Here is a 20,054-nt window from a genome sequence, read left to right as displayed (position 1 = left end):
TTCGGGAGGATGTAGAAGGTGTGGTATGGTTCAAGGACCGTTTGTGTGTTCCCAATGTCCAGTCTATTCGGGAGTTGATCCTCAAGGAAGCTCATGAGACAGCTTATTCCATACACCCTGGAAGTGAGAAGATGTATTAGGATCTGAAAAAGAAGTTCTGGTGGTACGGAATGAAGAGGTAAATCGCAGAGCACGTGGCTATGTGTGATAGTTGCTGACGTATCAAGGCGAGCATCAGAAGCTAGCTGGGTTGTTGCAGCCGTTACGAATTCCTCACTAGAAATGGGATGAAATCGGGATGGACTTCATAGTCGGATTGCCTCGCACTCGAGCCGGCTATGATTCCATTTGGGTAGTGGTGGACCGCTTAACCAAATCAGCCCACTTCATACCTGTCAAGACTAACTACAGCAGTGCAGTATTGGCGGAGTTGCATATGTCCCGAATCGTTTGTCTTCATGGTGTACCAAAGAAGATAGTGTCAGACAGAGGAACTCAATTCACCTCTCATTTCTGGCAGTAGTTGCATGAAGCCTTGGGTACACATCTGAATTTCAGTTCAGCTTACCATCCGCAGACAGACGGTCAGACTAAAAGAACTAATCAAATCCTCGAAGATATGTTGAGAGCTTGTGCGTTGCAAGATCAGTCCGGATGGGACAAGAGATTACCTTATGCAGAATTCTCCTATAACAATAGTTACCAGGCCAGCTTGAAGATGTCACCATTTCAGGCGCTTTATGGAAGGAGTTGTAGAACTCCGTTGCAATGGGATCAACCTGGAGAAAAGCAAGTGTTTGGGCCAGACATTTTGCTCGAAGCTGAAGAGAACATCAAGATGGTTCGGGAGAACATGAAGATAGCGCAATCAAGGCAGCAAAGTTATGCAGACACGAGAAGGAGAGAGCTGAGTTTTGAAGTCGGAGATTTTGTCTACCTGAAAGTGTCGCCTATCAGAGGAGTCAGAAGATTCGGAGTTAAAGGCAAGCTAGCACCCTGATATGTTGGTCCGTATCAAATTCTCGCAAAGCGCGGAGAAGTGGCCTATCAGCTCAGCCTGCTAGAAAATTTGTCTGCCGTGCATGATGTCTTTCATGTGTCTCAGTTAAAGAAATGTCTGTGTGTGCCAGAAGAGCAGTTGCCAGTGGAGGGTCTCGAAGTCCAAGAAGACTTGACCTATATTGAGAAGCCAATGCAAATTATTGAGACTGCAGACAGAGTCACCTGGAGGAAAACTATCAGAATGTGCAAAGTCAGATGGGGTCACCACTCCAAAGAAGAAGCAACTTGGGAGCGTGAAGATGATCTGATGGCCAAATATCCCGAACTCTTTGCTAGCCAACCTTGAATCTCGAGGGCGAGATTCTTTTAAGGGGGATAGGTTTGTAACGCCCCGAATTTGAGAGATAAAATTCTTCTCTCCGACGCTCGCCAAATTCGGGCATTACCTTTCTTTTTCCCATTTCTTTTCCCGATACCTTGCCCCTTTTCAAAATTCTAACAAGAGTTAACTCGATATCTTTGTATAAGTAAACCCTAGGAATTATCCTTTTGGTTGTTGCATCATGCCGAACAATGCATTTTGTTTGTTTGTTGAGAGGGTTTGTGAAACATGCATTCTAGTGATGAATTAGGGCTAAAACAGGAAGAAAAAATAGAAAAATGAAACTTCCCTGCATCTTGGGCTCGCCCGGTGGCCTGCCCACGACCCACCTGGCCGGCGCCCCCGCTCCCCCCTCGGCCCACCTGGCCGATGCCCACGGCCCAGCCGCCCCCCTTCCTGCGTGCGACCCAGCTCCGTGCCTCGGCCCATGGCGGGCGCGCGTCCGCGGCCCAGCTCGGCGTGGCCCCCCCCCCCCCCCCGCGCAGCTGCCTCTCCAACCGGCAGGTGCACGTGGGCGGTTTTAGTGCCGCCGCCACTACCTGGTGGGCCCACGCGGACCCACCTCCTCCGCTTAGCCCGGTGCCCTTCCTCCCTTCTCCCTCTTACGTCGCCCAGCGCCCCTTCCCTCCTCCCCATCGCCCAGCCGCTCGGAGCCGTCCCCGCGCTTTGGAGCCGCCCGCGCCATCTTCGTCCCCGTGGTGAGCTCGTCCCTCTCTCCCTCCTCCTCCCTCCTCCCTGTTCCTTGTGGCGCCCGGCGAGGCGCGTCCTCCCTCGTGCCCCCCTCCTAGCACGGCTCGCCCGGCGCGCGGCCTGCGCGACGCGGCCCCGTGCACGCGGCGCTCGGCGCGGCCATGGCGCGGCACGGCCCGGCGCTGCTCGCGATGGCCTGGCGCCCCCAGCGCGGCCCCTTCCTCGGCTCTGCATGGCGCAGCAGCTTCCTCAGCATGGTCCAGCCCCTGCGCGGCGCGACCCCATGCCCGCGGCCTGCTCGTCCGGCATGGCGCGTGGTCTGCTCGCCTGGCGTGACCCGCCGCAGCGCGCGGTGCCCCTGGCGTGGCCCCGTCCTGCGCGCAGCGTCTTGGCACGGCTCACCGTGCTCCAGGCATGGATGTTTGTGTTCCCACGCGACGTGCCCCCGGCGTGGCTGCCTGTGCAACCTTGCGTGGCGTGCCTCGGCGCGACGTGTCCCGGGGTAGCCCCTAGCGTTACCGTGCGGCGCGTTCGTCGAACCGCTCGCACTTGGTAGCACGAGCGCGACTTCATAGCATTCACTAGTGTTCATGTGCGTGCGGCACATTGTTGGGTTTTCGACGACGTCCGTCTACCATCACCCCATGGACTACCCCGTCTACCCCCCCAGACCACCCTGTCTACCCTCTAGCCTACTCCGTCTACCCCCCCACCCCCTAGACGACCCCCGTCTAACATTAGTAATCCACTTCACTTAGAACCGTTCACATTAATTATTTTACGTAGCTAAATGACGACTAACCAAGTAGTGACCCAATCAAAAACGAAGTATTACTCTATTAGTGCATGTGATTAATACCTTTAGTGTGGCTAGGTGGAATTAGACGTTATAATGATTAATCGCACGCTTGGACGTATTATTTCTCGACTATAACTTTAGCCGTTGCGATTCCTTTTTCTCTTTCTCGTAATTACGAATACAAACCATATGTCATGTGCATGTTCAATTGATCTGCTCTCTTGTATGGTGTACTGTTTATTTCCTAATTCAAGGATATGGATGTATGTTTGCACTCGCATAGATAACGATCTGTTGCGGAGTACGAAGAGCTCGCAGGAGAAGACCCTGAGCAGCAGCTGGGTGGTGGAGCCAAGTGTCCCTTGACCCATCTATGTCCTATACATTTTATAATTCACTTTCCGCATTTACATGATTTATACCTAAGGATTAACTAGTTTTTGTTTATCATGTCCTTGCTTACCTATTTGGGTTGGGTTATTTTGGTATAGCTTCATGCTAGTGCTTCACATTAATCAATGAACATGATGAGATTTATCTATGATACATTGTTTCCCTGTTTATTATGATGATATACTTATGTCATTTAAGGGGACTCGAGCGGTTTCTCGAGTGCCTCTCCGTAAGGACCTGTTCGTTGGATGACCGCCCGGGAAAACAGTGCAACCATGAGGATGGTATGGGACGACCTTAGCTGACTAATTAGAGGAACTGGGGTGTAGTTTGCTTCACCGTCGTGCCGTCAATGGGGCTTGGTGTATGTGGCTCGCTCTGCCAAGGGTGGATTGCCCCTTGGGGAGGAGTGCGGTACATTTAGGAAATTTAATTGGCGACTACAGCCTTGGGGAATCTTTGTAAAGGCTTCGTTGTGATACCCTGTCAGGCCACCTAGGTAGTGGTCAATGGGGAGTAGCTCTCTCCGGGTAGAAAAGGAATCACGACTTGTGGGTAAAGTGTGCAACCTCTGCAGAGTGTTATGAAATTGATATATCAGCCGTGCTCACGGTTATGAGCAGCCAAGGGAGCTCCAGTGATTAGAGATACTTGATCAGAGATGGTTGGTTTACAGGTGGTGACGCGGATGACGATTATGATTATGACTATGGTAATGGTAAGTGGTATTCTTTCCGTTTGGAAAGGGTACTTTTGGGTTAACAACTTGGGTTAATGTTAAAACCCAGCTCTCTACTAGTAATAATAACCTGACCAACTAAAAGCAACCGCATGACTTAACCCCATATAAAGCTAGTCCACTACAGCCAAAACAGGACAATTCCTAAGTATGCTGATGTGTACTCACCCTTGCTTTACACACCAAACCCCCCCTAGGTTGTCCACATTGCAACCACTGCTCAGGAGAAGATGAAGCAATGGAGGAAGACTTCCAGGAGTTCCAAGAGTACGACGAGTTCTAGGCGCGGGTTAGCGGCAAACCCCCAGTCGGCTGCCTGTGAAGGCCGCGTGTATCTATGTTTCGTTTTCGCACTTTGATTATTGTTAAAGACTATGTGGATGTATGAGACATCATGATGTAATCAACTATTACTATCTTTTATGTTATTATTTGAGTACTATGTAATGATGTCCAGTTATGTAACTGTTGTGTACGTGAATTGCTGATCCTGGCATGTACGTGGTTCGCATTCAGTTTACCTTCTAAAACCGGGTGTGACACCCGGTCTTTGTGACGACCTCAACAGGGATTAGGTTCATTGGAACCGAACCTCGGTAAAACAAATCACCATGTCTATTCGCTTATTTTCCATTTGATTTGTTTTCCCCTCTCTCTCGGACTTGATTTAAGTTCTAACGCTAACCCCGGCTTGTAGTGTGTGTTTAAAGTTGTAAATTTCAGATTACGCCTATTCACCCCCCCTCTAGGCGACTTTTAATTGGTATCGGAGCCCGGTGCTTCATTAGAGTCTAACAACTCGAAGTGATTTCGGGAGATCACACTAAGAGGGAGATCGTGATCGGTGACAAGCCCGCAAGCTCGGGCAGAACCCTCTCAAGGGAGTCCGGCCACAAGCACAAGAAGGGTGACAAGAAGAAGAAGATGAAGAAAGTGGTCTACTACGAGACCGACTCTTCATCGCCCTCCACGTCATCAAGCTCCGACTCGTCCGTCGCTTCTAAGCGCCATGAGCGCAAGAAGTATAGTAAGATGCCACTTCCTTATCCCCGTATTTCAAAGCACGCTCCCTTACTTTTCGTACCCTTAGGCAAACCACCATATTTTGATGGTGAAGATTATTGTATGTGGAGTGATAAAATGAGGCATCACCTAACCTCACTCCACACAAGCATTTGGGATATTGTTAAGTTTGGAGCGCAGGTACCTACGATGGTAGACGAGGGCTACGACTCGAACGAGGTCGCCCAAATTAGGCATTTTAAATCCCAAGCCACAACTATATTCCTCGCCTCCTTGTGTCGAGAGGAGTATAATAAGGTGCAAGGGTTAAAAAGTGCCAATGAAATTTGGGATGTTCTCAAGACTGTGCACGAAGGAGATGAGGTGACCAAGATCACCAAGCGCGAGACAATCCAAGGCGAACTTGGTCGATTCGTCCTCAACAAAGGAGAAGAGCCGCAAGCAATGTACAACCGGCTAAAGACAATGGTGAACCAAGTGCGCAACCTCGGGAGCACCAAATGGGACGACCATGAAATGGTCAAGGTTATTCTTAGATCCCTCGTATTTCGTAATCCTACTCAAGTTTAATTAATACGTGGAGATCCTAGATATAAACTAATGTCTCCCAAGGAAGTGATTGGCAAGTTTGTGAGCTTTGAGCTAATGATCAAAGACTCCAAACACATCGTCAACTTAGAGCAAGGTGCCACCTCTACACCCGAGGTGCAACCCGTCGCATTCAAAGCGACGGAAGAGAAGAAAGAGGAGTCTACATCAAGTAGGCTTCCCATCGACGCCTGCAAGCTCGACAATGAGGAAATGGCGCTCATCATCAAGAGTTTCCGCCAAATCCTCAAGCAACGGTGGGGGAAAGATTATAAGCCCCGCTCCAAGAAGGTGTGCTACAAGTGTGGTAAGCCCAGTCATTTTATTGCTAAATGTCCAATTTCAATTGATAGTGACAGGGGCGACGACAAGAAAGGGAAGAAGGAGAAGAAGAGATATTACATGAAGAAGGGTGGCGATGCCCATGTGTGTCGGGAATGGGACTCCGACGAGAGCTCCACCAACTCCTCCTCTGACGAGGACGCCACCAACATTGCCGTCAACAAGGGCCTCCTCTTCCCCAACGTTGGCCACAAATGTTTCATGGCCAAGGATGGCAAAAAGAAGGTACAAACTAGAACCACCCCCAAGTATACTACATCTAGTGATGAGGGTAGTTCTAGTGAAGATGAAAATGATTTGCTCACGCTTTTTGCCAACCTTAACATGCAACAAAAAGAAAAATTAAATGAACTAATAGGAGCTATTCATGAGAAGGATGAACTCTTGGATATCCAAGAGGAATTCCTTATTAAAGAAATCAAAAAGCATGTTAAAGTGAAAAATGCTTATGCTCAAGAAGTAGAAAAATGTGAAAACTTGACTAAGGAGCTTAGCATTTGTCATGATTCTATTTCTAGCCTTAGGAATGAAAATGCTAGCTTAATTTCTAAGGTTAAAGAATTAAATATTTGTTATGATTCAATTTCCAGTCTTAGAAATGAGAATGCTAGTTTAGTTTCTAAGATTAAAGAATTGAATGTTTGCAATGATTCTATTTCCTGTCTCAAAGATGAGAATGCCATATTACATGCTAATATAGAAGAATTAAATGTTTGCAAACCTTCTACATCTACTATTGATCATGTTTCAATTTGCACTAGATGTAGATATGTTAATGTTGATGCTAATAATGATCACCTTGCTCTAATTAAACAACAAAATGATCATATAGCTCAATTAGCTGCTAAAATTAATGAGCATGATATTAAAAATGAAAAGTTTAAATTTGCTAGAAGCATGCTCTATAATGGGAGACGCCCTGGCATTAAGGATGGCATTGGTTTCCAACAGGGAAGCAATGTCAAGCTTAATGCCCCTAAAAGATTGTCTAATTTTGTTAAGGGCAAGGCTCCCATGGCTCAGAATAATGAGGGCTACATTTTATATCCTGCTAATTACTCTGAGCACAAGATTAGGAGAATTCATGCTAGGAAACCTCATAACATTTCTCACCATGCATTTATGTATAAAAATGAGGCTTCTAGCTCTATGCATTCTACACATGTTAAAATGCCTAAAAAGAAAACTCCTGCTGCATCAAATGATCATAACATTTCATTCAAAACTTTTGATGCTTCTTATGTGCTCACTAACAAATCAGGCAAAGTAGTTGTCAAATATGTTGGGGGCAAACACAAGAGTTCAAAGACTTGTGTTTGGGGTACCCAAGGTGCTTGTTTCTAACGTGAAAGGACCCAAGACTGTTTGGGTACCTAAGAACAAGGCCTAAATTGTTTTGCAGGTTTATGCATCCGGGGGCTCAAGTTGGATAATTGATAGCGGATGCACAAACCACATGACAGGGGAGAAAAGGATGTTCTCCTCCTATGAGAAAAATGAAGATCTCCAAAGAGCCATTACATTCGGGGATGGAAATCAAGGTTTGGTCAAAGGACTTGGTAAAATTGCTATATCACCTAACCATTCTATTTCCAATGTTTTTCTTGTAGATTCTTTATATTACAATTTGCTTTCTGGTTCTCAATTGTGCAAAATTGGCTACAACTGTCTTTTTACGGATATAAGTGTTACTGTCTTTAGAAGAAGTGATGATTCAATAGCATTTAAGGGAGTGTTAGAGGGTCAGCTATATTTAGTTGATTTTAATGAAAACACATCTGAACTCAACACTTGTTTAATTGCTAAGACTAATATGGGTTGGCTCTGGCATCGCCGACTAGCCCATGTTGGAATGAAGAATCTTCACAAGCTTCAAAAGGGAGAACATATTTTGGGACTAACAAATGTTCATTTTGAGAAATACAGGGTTTGTAGTGCATGCCAAGCAGGAAAGAAAGTTGACGCCCATCATCCACACAAGAACATCATGACAACTGACAGGCTGCTCGAGCTACTCCACATGGATTTATTCGGCCCGATTGCTTACATAAGCATCGGCAGGAGTAAGTACTGTCTAGGTATTGTGGATGATTATTCTTGCTTCACTTGGGTATTCTTTTTGCAGGAAAAATCTCAAACCCAAGAGACCTTAAAGGGATTCTTAAGACGGGCTCAAAACGAGTTCGGATTAAGGATAAAAAAGATAAGAAGCGATAATGGGACGGAGTTCAAGAACTCTCAAATCGAAGGCTTTCTTGAGGAGGAGGGCATCAAGCATGAGTTCTCTTCTCCCTACACACCTCAACAAAATGGTGTAGTAGAGAGGAAAAATAGAACTCTACTGGACATGGCAAGAACCATGCTTGATGAGTACAAGACTCCGGACCGGTTTTGGGCTGAGGCGATTAACACCGCCTGCTACTCCATCAACCGACTCTATCTTCATCGAATCCTCAAGAAGACATCATATGAACTCCTCACTGGTAAAAGGCCCAATGTTTCATATTTTAGAGTCTTTGGTAGCAAATGTTTTATTCTTATTAAAAGAGGTAGAAAATCTAAATTTGCTCTTAAGGCTGTAGAAGGTTTTTTACTTGGTTATGACTCAAACACAAGGGCATATAGAGTCTTCAACAAATCCACTAGATTAGTTGAGGTTTCTTGTGACATTGTGTTTGATGAGACTAATGGCCCCCAAGTGGAGCAAGTTGATCTTGATGAATTAGATGATGAAGAGGCTCCATGTGTCGTGCTAAGGAACATGTCCATTGGGGGATGTGTGTCCTAAGGAATCCGAAGGGCCCACACAAGCACAACATCAATTGTCATCTTCCATGCAAGCATCTCCACTAACTCAAGATGGGGAACAAGCTCAAGATAATGAAGATCAGGAGGATGAGCCTCCTCAAGAGGAGGACAATGATCAAGGGGGGATGAAGTTAATGAATACAAAGAAGATGATCAAGAAGTTTAGGGTCAAAGACCGCCACACCCAAGAGTCCACCAAGCAATTCAACGAGATCACCCTGTCAACTCTATCCTTGGTGATATACATAAGGGGGTAACCACTAGATCTCGAGTTGCACATTTCTGTGAACATTACTCTTTTGTGTCCTCTATTGAGCCATACAGGATTGAGGATGCACTAAGAGATCCGGATTGGGTGCTGGCAATGCTAGAGGAACTCAACAACTTCACGAGGAATGAGGTATGACATTTAGTTCCACGTCCTAATCAAAATATTGTAGGTACCAAGTGGGTATTCCGCAACAAGCAAGATGAGCATGGTGTGGTGACAAGGAACAAAGCCCAACTTGTGGCCAAAGTTACTCACAAGTCGAAGGTTTGGATTTCGATGAAACTTATGCACCTGTAGCTAGGCTTGAGTCAATTCGAATATTACTTGCCTATGCTACTTACCATGGCTTTAAGCTCTACCAAATGGACGTGAAAAGTGCCTTCCTCAATGGACCACTCAAGGAAGAGGTCTATGTTGAGCAACCTCCTTGCTTTGAAGATAGTGAGTACCCTAACCATGTATATAAACTCTCAAAGGCGCTTTATGGGCTCAACCAAACCCCAAGAGCATGGTATGAATGCCTGCAAGATTTCCTTATCACTAATGGCTTCAAAGTCAGAAAAGTCGGTCCTACAATCTTTACTAAAACTGTTGCAAAAGATTTGTTTGTATGCCAAATTTATGTTGCTATCATATTTGGGTCTACTAACAAATAAACTTGTGAAGAGTTTAGTAGGATCATGATTCAGAAATTCGAGATGTCTATGATGGGGGAGTTGAAGTATTTCCTTGGATTTCAAATCAAGCAAATCCAAGAAGGCACCTTAATCAGCCAAACAAAGTACATTCAAGACATTCTTAAAAAGTTTGGGATGAAGGATGGCAAACCCATCAAGACACCCATGGGAACCAATGGGCATCACGACATCGACACGGGAGGTAAGTTCATAAATCAAAAGGTGTAGCAGTCGATGATAGGATCTTTACTCTATTTATGTGCATCTTGACCGGATATTATGCTTTTCCGTATGCATGTGTGCAAGGTTCTAAGCCGATCCTAAGGAAGTTCACCTTAGGGTCATGAAGAGAATCATGAGGTATTTAGTTTACACTCCTAAGTTTGGACTTTGGTACCCCAGGGGATCCACTTTTGATTTAATAGGATATTCCGATGCCGATTGGGCAGGGTGTAAAATTGATAGGAAGAGCACATCAGGGACTTGTCAGTTTTTGGGAAGATCCCTGGTGTCTTGGGCTTCAAAGAAACAAAACTCAGTAGCTATTTCTACCACCGAAGCCGAGTATATTGCCGCAGGCCATTGTTGTGCGCAATTACTTTGGATGAGGCAAACCCTCAGGGACTATGGCTATAAATTGAGCAAAGTCCCTCTCCTATGTGATAATGAGAGTGCAATCCGCATGGCGGATAAACCCATTGAACACAGCCGCACTAAGCACATGGACATTCGGTATCACTTTCTGAGGGATCACCAACAAAGGGAGGATATCGAAATAGCTTATGTCAACACCAAAGATCACTTAGCTGATATCTTTACCAAGCCACTAGATGAGAAAACCTTTAGCAAACTTAGGAATGAGCTAAATATTCTTAATTCTTGGAATTTTGATTGAAACATTGCACACATAGCTCATTTATTGCATACTGCTTTGTGCTACTCTCCGTATATCCCGGAGTATGTAGGCAATCTACAGCCTACGGCTTCTGCCGCTTCGACAAGTCACTCTCAAGTTTCTTGGGCCCAGTTACCACCACCACCACTGGCGCCTGCCCCAAGTCATGATCAGCAGCCAGAAGGGCATCTTTGGCCTCAGCAACAACGCGACCTTTGGGAGCAGTCTGAAGCTCGCACAGTTAATAGTACTGTGCCCGAGTCAAGGCATATCTACTGAAGATGGCAAAACGTTTCGGCCAAAAGAGAGCTCCAATTCGTTATATTTTTACTCTTTTTTGCTTTTATATTTCCTTCTAAAAATACAATACATGAAGGTTTAACCTTCAGCTTGATGTAATAAACATGTGGTTATATCATCGAGTGTGACAAGAATTAGTTAAGAATCTCCAAAGTCATTCTTAAGGGAGCGCAGAGTAAATTCCGAAACTCAAAAATCGTTCCTAAGGGAGCATAGAGTAAGTTCCGAAGCTCAAAAGTCGTTCCTAAGGGAGCGCAGAGTAAGTTTCGAAGCTCCATAGTCGTTCCTAAGGGAATGCAGAGCTAAGATACCACCTAAATCAAAGGTCAAGAAGCTCCAAAGTCATTCCTAAGGGAATGTAGAGCTTAAATGCCACCTAAATCATAGGTGAAGAAGCTCCAAAGTCGTTCCTAAGGGGATGCAGAGCTTAGCTCCAAAGTCGTTCCTAAGGGAATGCAGAGCTGAAAAAACCACCTAAGTAAATGGTGAAGAGACTCAAAAGTCGTTTCTAAGAGGATGCCGAGTCTGGGTGCGTATTTGAGTGGGTTTATATCTTCGGCATAAACATCATTTTGCATCATACCACCGCATCATATTGCATAGCATCGCATCATACATCACTTTGCATCAGCAAAAAGCCGCGGAGAAGGAAAGTTGCTCCTTCGAAAATATATGTCGGACCATGAAAGAAGGTGCTGTAGCACAATGTATACTTTCGGCAAATATACTTTTATACACGAAGGGAATCTTTAACAATAGTTTTACTTTGTGACAATTGTGGCAAGAGGGGGCTTTTTTCCTTCGTGAAGCATGAAAAGAAAAGGTGTTTTTTTCGCCAACGGCTAAAAAAACGGTACATGTGAAGGTTTCATGCATCACAAAGAAATATATTACATTAACACATATACAAATACTTGATGTTTGGTTCTTACAAAGAGACGAAGGCCATATACAAACATTAAACTCCTATATATATAAAGTTTTAATCTTCTTTTAGCACTTTCTCAGCGGCTTCGTTCAGTAGTCTATTGACAGCCTCGTCAACAGCTTCGTTAGCGATTTTTATTATATCTAACGCTTCCTTCATGGTCGGGTCAGCTTCGGGGTCATATGGCTCCGGTGGAGGTGAAAGTTCTGCTACATTATAAAAAATGTTTGTTAATTGTGAAGCTAAAAACAAATCCCGAAGCTAAACCTCAGTTAAGGTACGTATAAGTCTAGCGCGCTCTAGAGCTTCTTCAGCTCTTTTGGTCTCTTCTTGAGCGTCGTGAGATTCCTTTTCATTTTTCCTAATAGCTGCGTCAGCTATCTCACGTCCACCCTTTATCCATACTTCGGAGTAAAATTACCGCTTAACGAAGATGCTTCGGTTGAAGGATTCTTAATGTCATCAGCTGAGATAACAAATTCTGGCTGAACAACAGCCTTCGCATGGTCACAACTGACATTTTCCAAAATTGATACAGCCCCACGGGCACTAACAAAAGCACAGAAATCCCTGAATATCTCATCAAAAGCTTCAGCCTCCCCACTGATCCACTGGATAACCCCATCGGGGTCACCGCGGATGAACTTCTGCTCAGAAGAGTACGCTCCCACCTTTGCAAAACTGTTCTTTAGATTCTTGGCGCATTCCAAGGATAATTTGTAGCATCTCTCTTTGGAGTGGCGGAGCTCTTCGGCATTCTTTTGTGCCCTTGATTTTTCAATTTCGCTTATCTCGTGCTTCGCCATTGCAACTTCAATTTTTTGCTCGTTTCTGCAACATTCCTCTTTAAATCTTCAACTTTGACTTTGTGAGCTTCGGTTTGTGCAGTAAGTTTGGCTTTGCTAGATCTCAGCCTGTCCACTAAGGAAAGCACTATCTTATCTTTTTCGAGAGCTTCGTTCCTTAGTGTAATGACTTTTGATCGAAGATTCCTAAGAGCTATTTGACAGCTCTCATCTTCTGCTTCCTTTTGGGCCTTTAACTTGCTTAGAATCAAGCCCTAAAAATAACAAAGAATGAGAGCATAACGATAGCAAGAAAAGCTACAAATATAATTTATTTTACAAGAAAAAATATATGCACCTTCAGGCTATTATAAGCAATGCTATCTGCAAGATCATCCTTTGACATTGCAGATAGGCCAAGCTCAAGCTTCGGGTACCCCATATTTTTCATCATTTCTCGGCAAACATAGATCTCTTTATTGTCTGGCAGACAATAAAGGAAATTATCTTCGTCCTCGCCACCGTACACCAAGGATCCTCGAGGTACTTTAGATCCTTGGCATATTGTTTTGCTTCGGCAATCTGCTCCTCTGATAACTCCTTCCCAGAAGCATGTCGCACAATGACTTCCAACTCTTTAGCAGGTGCTTCGGGAGCAGGAGATTTGGATTTTTCAGAAGCGCACTCTTTTTCTAGGATCATCGGTGCGCTTTCCGAAGGTCTAGCTTCGGCGGGAACTTCCGAGGGCCCAGTTTAAAAATAGTTTGCACCATGCCGACCTCGTCTGATTTCTTTGAAACTTTACCCTCTGTGCTAGGCACTTCAGCAGAAGCAGGAGTTGACGTCTTCACGGATTCCATAACAGCATCTAGCACACTGTCATTCTTCTTTTCCTTGGAGTTGTTGCGGGGATGCTTGATGGCTTCGGTAGTTCCGTTGTGCATGGTGGACTCAGTGCTTTTAACTGCTCTGCCGCCTTCTCCAGTTTTGGCTCTTCAGCCTATTTTATCCTAGCTTCGACTAGCATAGAGCGACTTGGCTCTGCAGTAGGAGTGGCCCCCTTAATTAGCTTCGGCACGTCGGCCGTTTCAATGTGCCTAGGCCGACGTGTCAAAACTTTAACATTTTTTAACCTCGACGCACTAGAAGTCGACGAGGTAGCAGCTTTCCTCTTTTTCCCTTATTTCCGCGAAGGATAACAGTAGTTCGGGTACACAAACCCGATAACATCGAACACTCTATTTAATCTCTTTTTGCCACAAGCCCCGAAGGCAGTTGTCATGGCTTCATCTTCGGCCTTTGAATATGCTCCAAGCAGCTCGTCACTAGTCTCTTCTATGGCATTTAGCTAGTCATCATTCGGTTCATCAAATTGGCTCCTGTACCTGAAGGTATACTTCAGGTAGACTAAACCACCTTGGCTAGAGCCAGCAGCAGCCTCCTTGGCATTTCCCACCCATTTGCAAGTGGCCACACTCTCTAAGCAATGTGCTCTTGGACTAAGTCCCTTGTGCCTATGTAAGTACACACTGTATTGAAAGCCGCCTGGCATGTTTGTATATCATTCCCAAGGGCAGTGGCTGGCCTCCTAATGGCTAAGCGAGACCATATAGGGCGTTCAATAATCCCCCTCACATCCTCCCTTTGACTTAGGTCATTCTTAACGTAAAATCATTCCTACATCTAGGAGCACGACCACCTCTTCCAAAATGTGGGAACAGGGTAGATCGCCTCAGACCGAGGCACGAAACTGTAACAACCAAAGTAGTTGTGATACTGCTCGTTTCTGGTAGCCTTCGTCTCATAAGACAACTCATGGATGTTGCAAAAGCATCTTGCATCTGGTTCCAGTCCTTGGCTCCTCATGGCTCATATAAAGATCCTCACTTTAATGATAGCTTCGGGAGTAAGTTGATGAAGGTAAATTTCAAAGGTTTTCAGAACTTTGACCAACAATTTGTCCAGGGGGAACGAAAGCCCGGCTTTCATGAAGCTTCTGAAAACCACCACTTCGTCATCTTCGGGAAGAGGAACATTATTTTCCCCTTCGGCTCTCACAATTGAAATATCACGGAAGTATCTCCCTCTCATTGCTTCGATCTGCCCTTGTTTAATAGTCGATTTTCCGAAGACAACATGACTTGGTTTCTAGGGCCGATCTTCGACATCTTCATTTCCACTTTCTACATCGAAACTCTCACTATCGCTGGAGTTTTCAGATATTCCATCCAACATCTCATTTGCAATCTTCTCTGTGTTGGTTTTTTCCATAGCTTCGTAAAATCCGGCCAGCGCCGAATCAACAATCTTCTTCTCATCAGCCGTTTAGTCGATGGTTGCTAGAATGCCGAAGCTCAAATCTAATTAAACTCGATGAAGCAATAAATGTTAAAATGACGAACGCAATGCAAGCAACTGAAATAGCACGAAAAATACTCACAATGCAAGCTCCTATTTATATGTTCAGAGCCCACATTTTGGTGGGTCCCGCAGGTCAGTGTAATTCACTATTCTAGCGAAGGGAAGATGTTTTTTCGAACCTTCGGATAAAGACATTCGTCCACGTCGCAGTCTAAATTTGTTACAAAGAAACAAATCAATACTGCGGGGGGCTACTGTTGGGGGCCTTCTACCTCTGAAGGTCCTAAAAAATGTGACTGACTATATGTTTTCAGTATGACATGGATTGTTGCAGGAGGCTTCAACTTCGGAATAAAGATCTCTCTCGTGACAAGGGTAAAGATTTAACCCAAAGGTGATAAAAATGGACGACGAAGCTATAGCCACAGAACTTCGGCTTGATATGATGACGAAGACCAAGTATAATTATGACCAAAAAAGGACAAAGACTACTTAGTCCTTAATGTTTTGTGCTATGATTGTAGATGGATGACAAGGACATATATGTAATTTCACTCGGGCTGTGTCCCGTGCCTATAAATAAATGAACAGTACCACCGTACTATTCACGTGAAATTGTAATCACACTCTCGCGACTTCATCTTCTAAGCAAGCCGAAGGTATCAATGTAATATTAACATTGTTAATATTTTCATGTGTTTTACGAAATGTATATATATATATATGAATTGATGAAATGCAGCAATTATCTTCGTTCGTTTATATTTTTATTCATATATTGATCTGATGAAGGTATGTCCTCCTTAACCTTCGTCTAATGAGTATTTCACCCTTGCGGAGATAACGATTCGGAAGACGAAGGTCCGTTATAATTGACAATTGTGTTGTCTTGTTCTTAATTCATAGTATTCGAGAACAAGTGACCAACAATTAGTAATTGCTATGAAGTACCATAATTTGTATGGAGCACATCCGGTTTTTATTGATGCATGACATATTAAGCAATCACTCCATATTTCTTTTTTATAAGTTTGAGTTCATGTGACTTATTTTAGAAACTTGAGCTCACAAACTTTCTCTTATTTGGTTTATGTATGGTGGAATTATGTCATTTTATAATCACTGTTCGTTCAGTCAGTCGTTGTGAACTCTTTTCTAATCGCTCTCTTCATTGAATGTGTTGTACCAATACATTGTATATATTGGATGGAGTAAACAATAACATCAGTTAGCCAAATAAAAAAATATTATACGGAGAGCGGAAACAATTAATAAAAAACCTTGAATTTTTTTTTGGATAGTTTACATGTGTATTGTTGTAAGCCGTCGCAACGCACGGACAACCGACTATTTTTTATTTACGTTTCAGTAACTCCGACTTTTTTTAGCCGTAAAAAAGTATGACATCAGCATACCCATAACGTCCATCAGGGTGCATTAAGGAAGCCGATTCTCTGCTCTCTTGTTATATCGTATTCCTATGCGCTGGACCTGGCTGCTGCATGCATGTGATGGTGAGGCTGTGAGCAGTCTGTGATCGGTGTAGAGCGACACGCGCGGAGGATCCGTAAATCCCGGATCATTGCACATACTAATCGCAACTAACCATGCAGATTTATAGGCAACTGACCCGGTAGGTTTATTTGTAGGTCATTTTTTGTTTAACAAGATAACGCTGGACGCTTATATCATGCGACACTGACCTATAAATACATACTACGCCTGCACACCTAGGCATTACTGTGCCTTTATCTTCAACCCAAACCATCCATTACCATATTCCTAAGCTATCATGGTGCACCGGACTTCCATAGCCGATGTGCATGTGATGTGCATGGATCTAAGCCCAAAGAAACCCAACAAGGCCAGCGCCAGCGACGGCGGAGCCTACTACGACTGGTCCCCCGCCGATCTGCCCATGCTCGGCGTTGCCTCCATTGGTGCCGCCAAGCTCTGCCTCACCGCCGGAGGTCTTGCCCTACCCAGCTACTCCGACTCTGCCAAGATCGCCTACGTCCTCCAAGGCAAGAATTCGTTTTTTTAATCCTATAAAAAAAGCATCTCCGTGTCACATGCATGCGTGCGTCTTGATGTATGCACAGGCAAAGGTATATTCGGCGTGGTTCTCCCGGAGGCGACCAAGGAGAAGGTCATCTCCGTCAAGGAAGGCGACGCGCTGGCGCTCCCCTTCGGCGTCGTCACCTGGTGGCACAACAACGCCGACGCCGCTATCTCCGACCTCGTGGTGCTCTTCCTCGGCGACACCTCCACGGGCCACAAGCCGGGCCAGTTCACAAACTTCCAGCTCACCGGCTCCACGGGCATCTTCACGGGCTTCTCCACAGAGTTCGTTGCCCGCGCATGGGACCTCACCCAGGACGACGCCGCCAAGCTCGTCTCCACCCAGCCCGGATCCGGCATTGTCAGGGTCAAGGACGGGCACAAGATGCCCGAGGCGCGCGACGAGGACAGGCAGGGCCTGGTCCTCAACTGCCTAGAGGCGCCGCTTGACGTCGACATCAAGAACGGAGGGCGCGTCGTGGTCCTCAACACCCAGAACCTGCCGCTCGTCAAGGAGGTCGGGCTCGGTGCTGACCTTGTCAGGATCGACGCCCACTCCATGTGCTCGCCCGGCTTCTCCTGCGACTCCGCCTACCAGGTCACCTACATCGTGCGCGGCAGTGGCCGCGTCCAGGTTGTTGGGATCGACGGCACGCGAGTGCTCGAGACCCGCGCCGAGGGAGGCTGCCTCTTCATCGTGCCAAGGTTCTTCGTTGTCTCAAAGATCGCCGACGAAACCGGCATGGAGTGGTTCTCCATCATCACCACCCCCAAGTAAGAATAGTTTACCATACCAACAGTACGCATTGCGTTGCAGCCCAATCTACAGTACGTTGATACAATTCTGTGCTTGCATTGCGTCGTTGCAGCCCAATCTTTAGCCACTTGGCGGGCCGGACATCGGTGTGGAAGGCAATATCTCCGGCGGTCTTGCAGTCGTCGTTCAACACCACGCCGGAGATGGAGAAGCTGTTCCGTAGCAAGAGGCTTGACTCGGAGATCTTCTTTGCGCCTTCAAACTGATTCATTCGCCGGTGGAAATTGGTCCATCCATCTCGAGTAAACTTGGTGTCCTGGGTGTGTTCTTAGCAGCTTCAGTTTAGAATAATCAGGTTATGTCTTCATCATCAGTTTTTTAGATCGCTTCATGTAATAATAAACTTGAGATGGTACACATGTTTCTTAATTAGTTCTCTTGGTATTTTTTATTTGTTTCTCATTAAACACAAAACACCGAATAAACACTGAATATAGAGCACTATCAAATTAATAAATAATTAGAATTTTCTCACTTAAAACATCGTATGCTTGTTATAATTACCCATGTTGTCTATAAATTATAAACAAAAGCATAAAAAGCACACCATTTTCTTTTGTAACGGTAGGATGTCTAATAAGGGCCCATAAACTGGATCACAGATAACATATGACATAATAAGCTAAAGTTATTCGTAACAAATTTAACGGTTACGTTCAGATCATATATTACATAGCACGGTCATAGTTTATTGCCACCAAGCATTAGAAGGGACAATTAGGCGGCTTTTATGTCACCATCACAAAAACAAACAAAATATGTACAACACATTTCATAAGTCAAACTACATATTTTGAATGTAGACCGTGCTTAAATATAAGAAATATAAGCGGAATGCGACAGTGATTTCGATCCACACCATACATATACATAAATGTCTTACGCCGTCTAAGCTGCTGATACTAAGTCTCATCATCGCTGGATCTGAAAATCAAAAATCTTGTAAGCATCACCAAAACTAATGGACAAAGGTCATTGCAAGTTTATCACGTGAATAAACACTGTAAATAACAATTAAGGGCTGGTTCGGTTTGCTCTAAATCCTTGTGGATTGAGTGAGATTGAGTGGTTTTAAATTACAAGCAATTCAAACTTCTTATTTTTTTCTAATCTCATACAATTTATGTGTAATGGAAATAATCGAACAAGGTCTAAACTGATGAGTGGATGCCACCCTTAGTAACCAGGTTTCCGGATCGATGGGATCGAGGAACGGAAATGTGGTACACGATACGCTACAAAAACTAGATTTTAACACTACTGGAACGAGATTGTTTCCACGTTGCCGGAACGGAATGAACATACCCGGAATGAGTAACGTGGCCACATTCCCAGTTCCCGGTTACCAAGATGCCACCAAAACCCAACAGTTTTTGTCTGTCAGGCATATACACTGCAAAGCTTTTGATAAGGTGTAAATTCCCCGCTTTTGGCACATAGCAAAAAGGAAAAGAGGCAGCAGTTTTTTATGAAAACGAAAAATAAGTGTATCCTCAATTTTCTTTGTGCTTGGACTTTTTTGTCCGTGCTGAGTTGTTTGATGCTATAACTGCTAGGCCAACAAAAATCAGGCACATTGAGTCTTGTTTTTTAGGAACCACGCGCATCTCCCTCTTGGAAAACCAATGACGATCTAGTCACTGAGAAGAGCCTGGATGTCGATGACAAGGCTAAAGCTGAAAACAGTTTGCCAGGACATTTTCCACCAACAAATAGATCACTCAAAGATGATGGTATTAAACTGAACATGAATAGCAAAAGCTATTGTTGCTCCTATTAAAGTGTTCATTATAATGTAGTCGAACGTCAAGTTGACCAAGCAGCAAAAGTCGATACAAATCACCTTGGTCTGGTCCATGCTGATGCACATTTCTTACATCTTTTTTCTTACCTGTATGCTGCAGAAACGTAGGGTGATGAGGCGCGAGAAAATAGCAATGGCTTTGGTTCAAAAAGATAAGGAAGCACATGTTAGGGCTGATTTTATGGACAGAAATGAGAGGAACTATGGGGAGGAATCTCATTGGTATTTAGAGGCTCCTCTCCATAGATCCTGTCAATTTTTCTGTCCACGCCAAATCAGCTTTTAAGGTGTAGAATTTCACTATTGAGAGCGATTAAAAGACGATTTAGCTTGGAAAATACAACATATGGCGAAAAGCGAATGAGAACTAGATTTCGGATTCTACAGTT

General features: G+C 44.6%; 1 protein-coding gene across 1 annotated transcript; it reads left to right on the top strand.

The window, feature by feature from the left end:
• The first annotated feature begins 16,741 nt into the window (after positions 1-16,741).
• LOC542101 (legumin-like protein) lies at positions 16,742-18,230 on the top strand. Its single transcript, NM_001111734.1, is given in 3 exon segments — positions 16,742-17,007; positions 17,086-17,818; positions 17,914-18,230. Coding segments are annotated over 3 exon segments (1,119 nt in total). The 5' UTR covers positions 16,742-16,775; the 3' UTR covers positions 18,068-18,230.
• The last annotated feature ends 1,824 nt before the right edge of the window (positions 18,231-20,054 follow it).

This window comes from Zea mays, chromosome 3, assembly GCF_902167145.1.
Source record: "Zea mays cultivar B73 chromosome 3, Zm-B73-REFERENCE-NAM-5.0, whole genome shotgun sequence".
In the NCBI taxonomy this organism is placed as follows: domain Eukaryota; kingdom Viridiplantae; phylum Streptophyta; class Magnoliopsida; order Poales; family Poaceae; genus Zea; species Zea mays.
The sequence above is the reverse complement of the archived record's forward strand: the minus strand, read 5'-3'. Positions and strand labels throughout refer to the sequence as shown.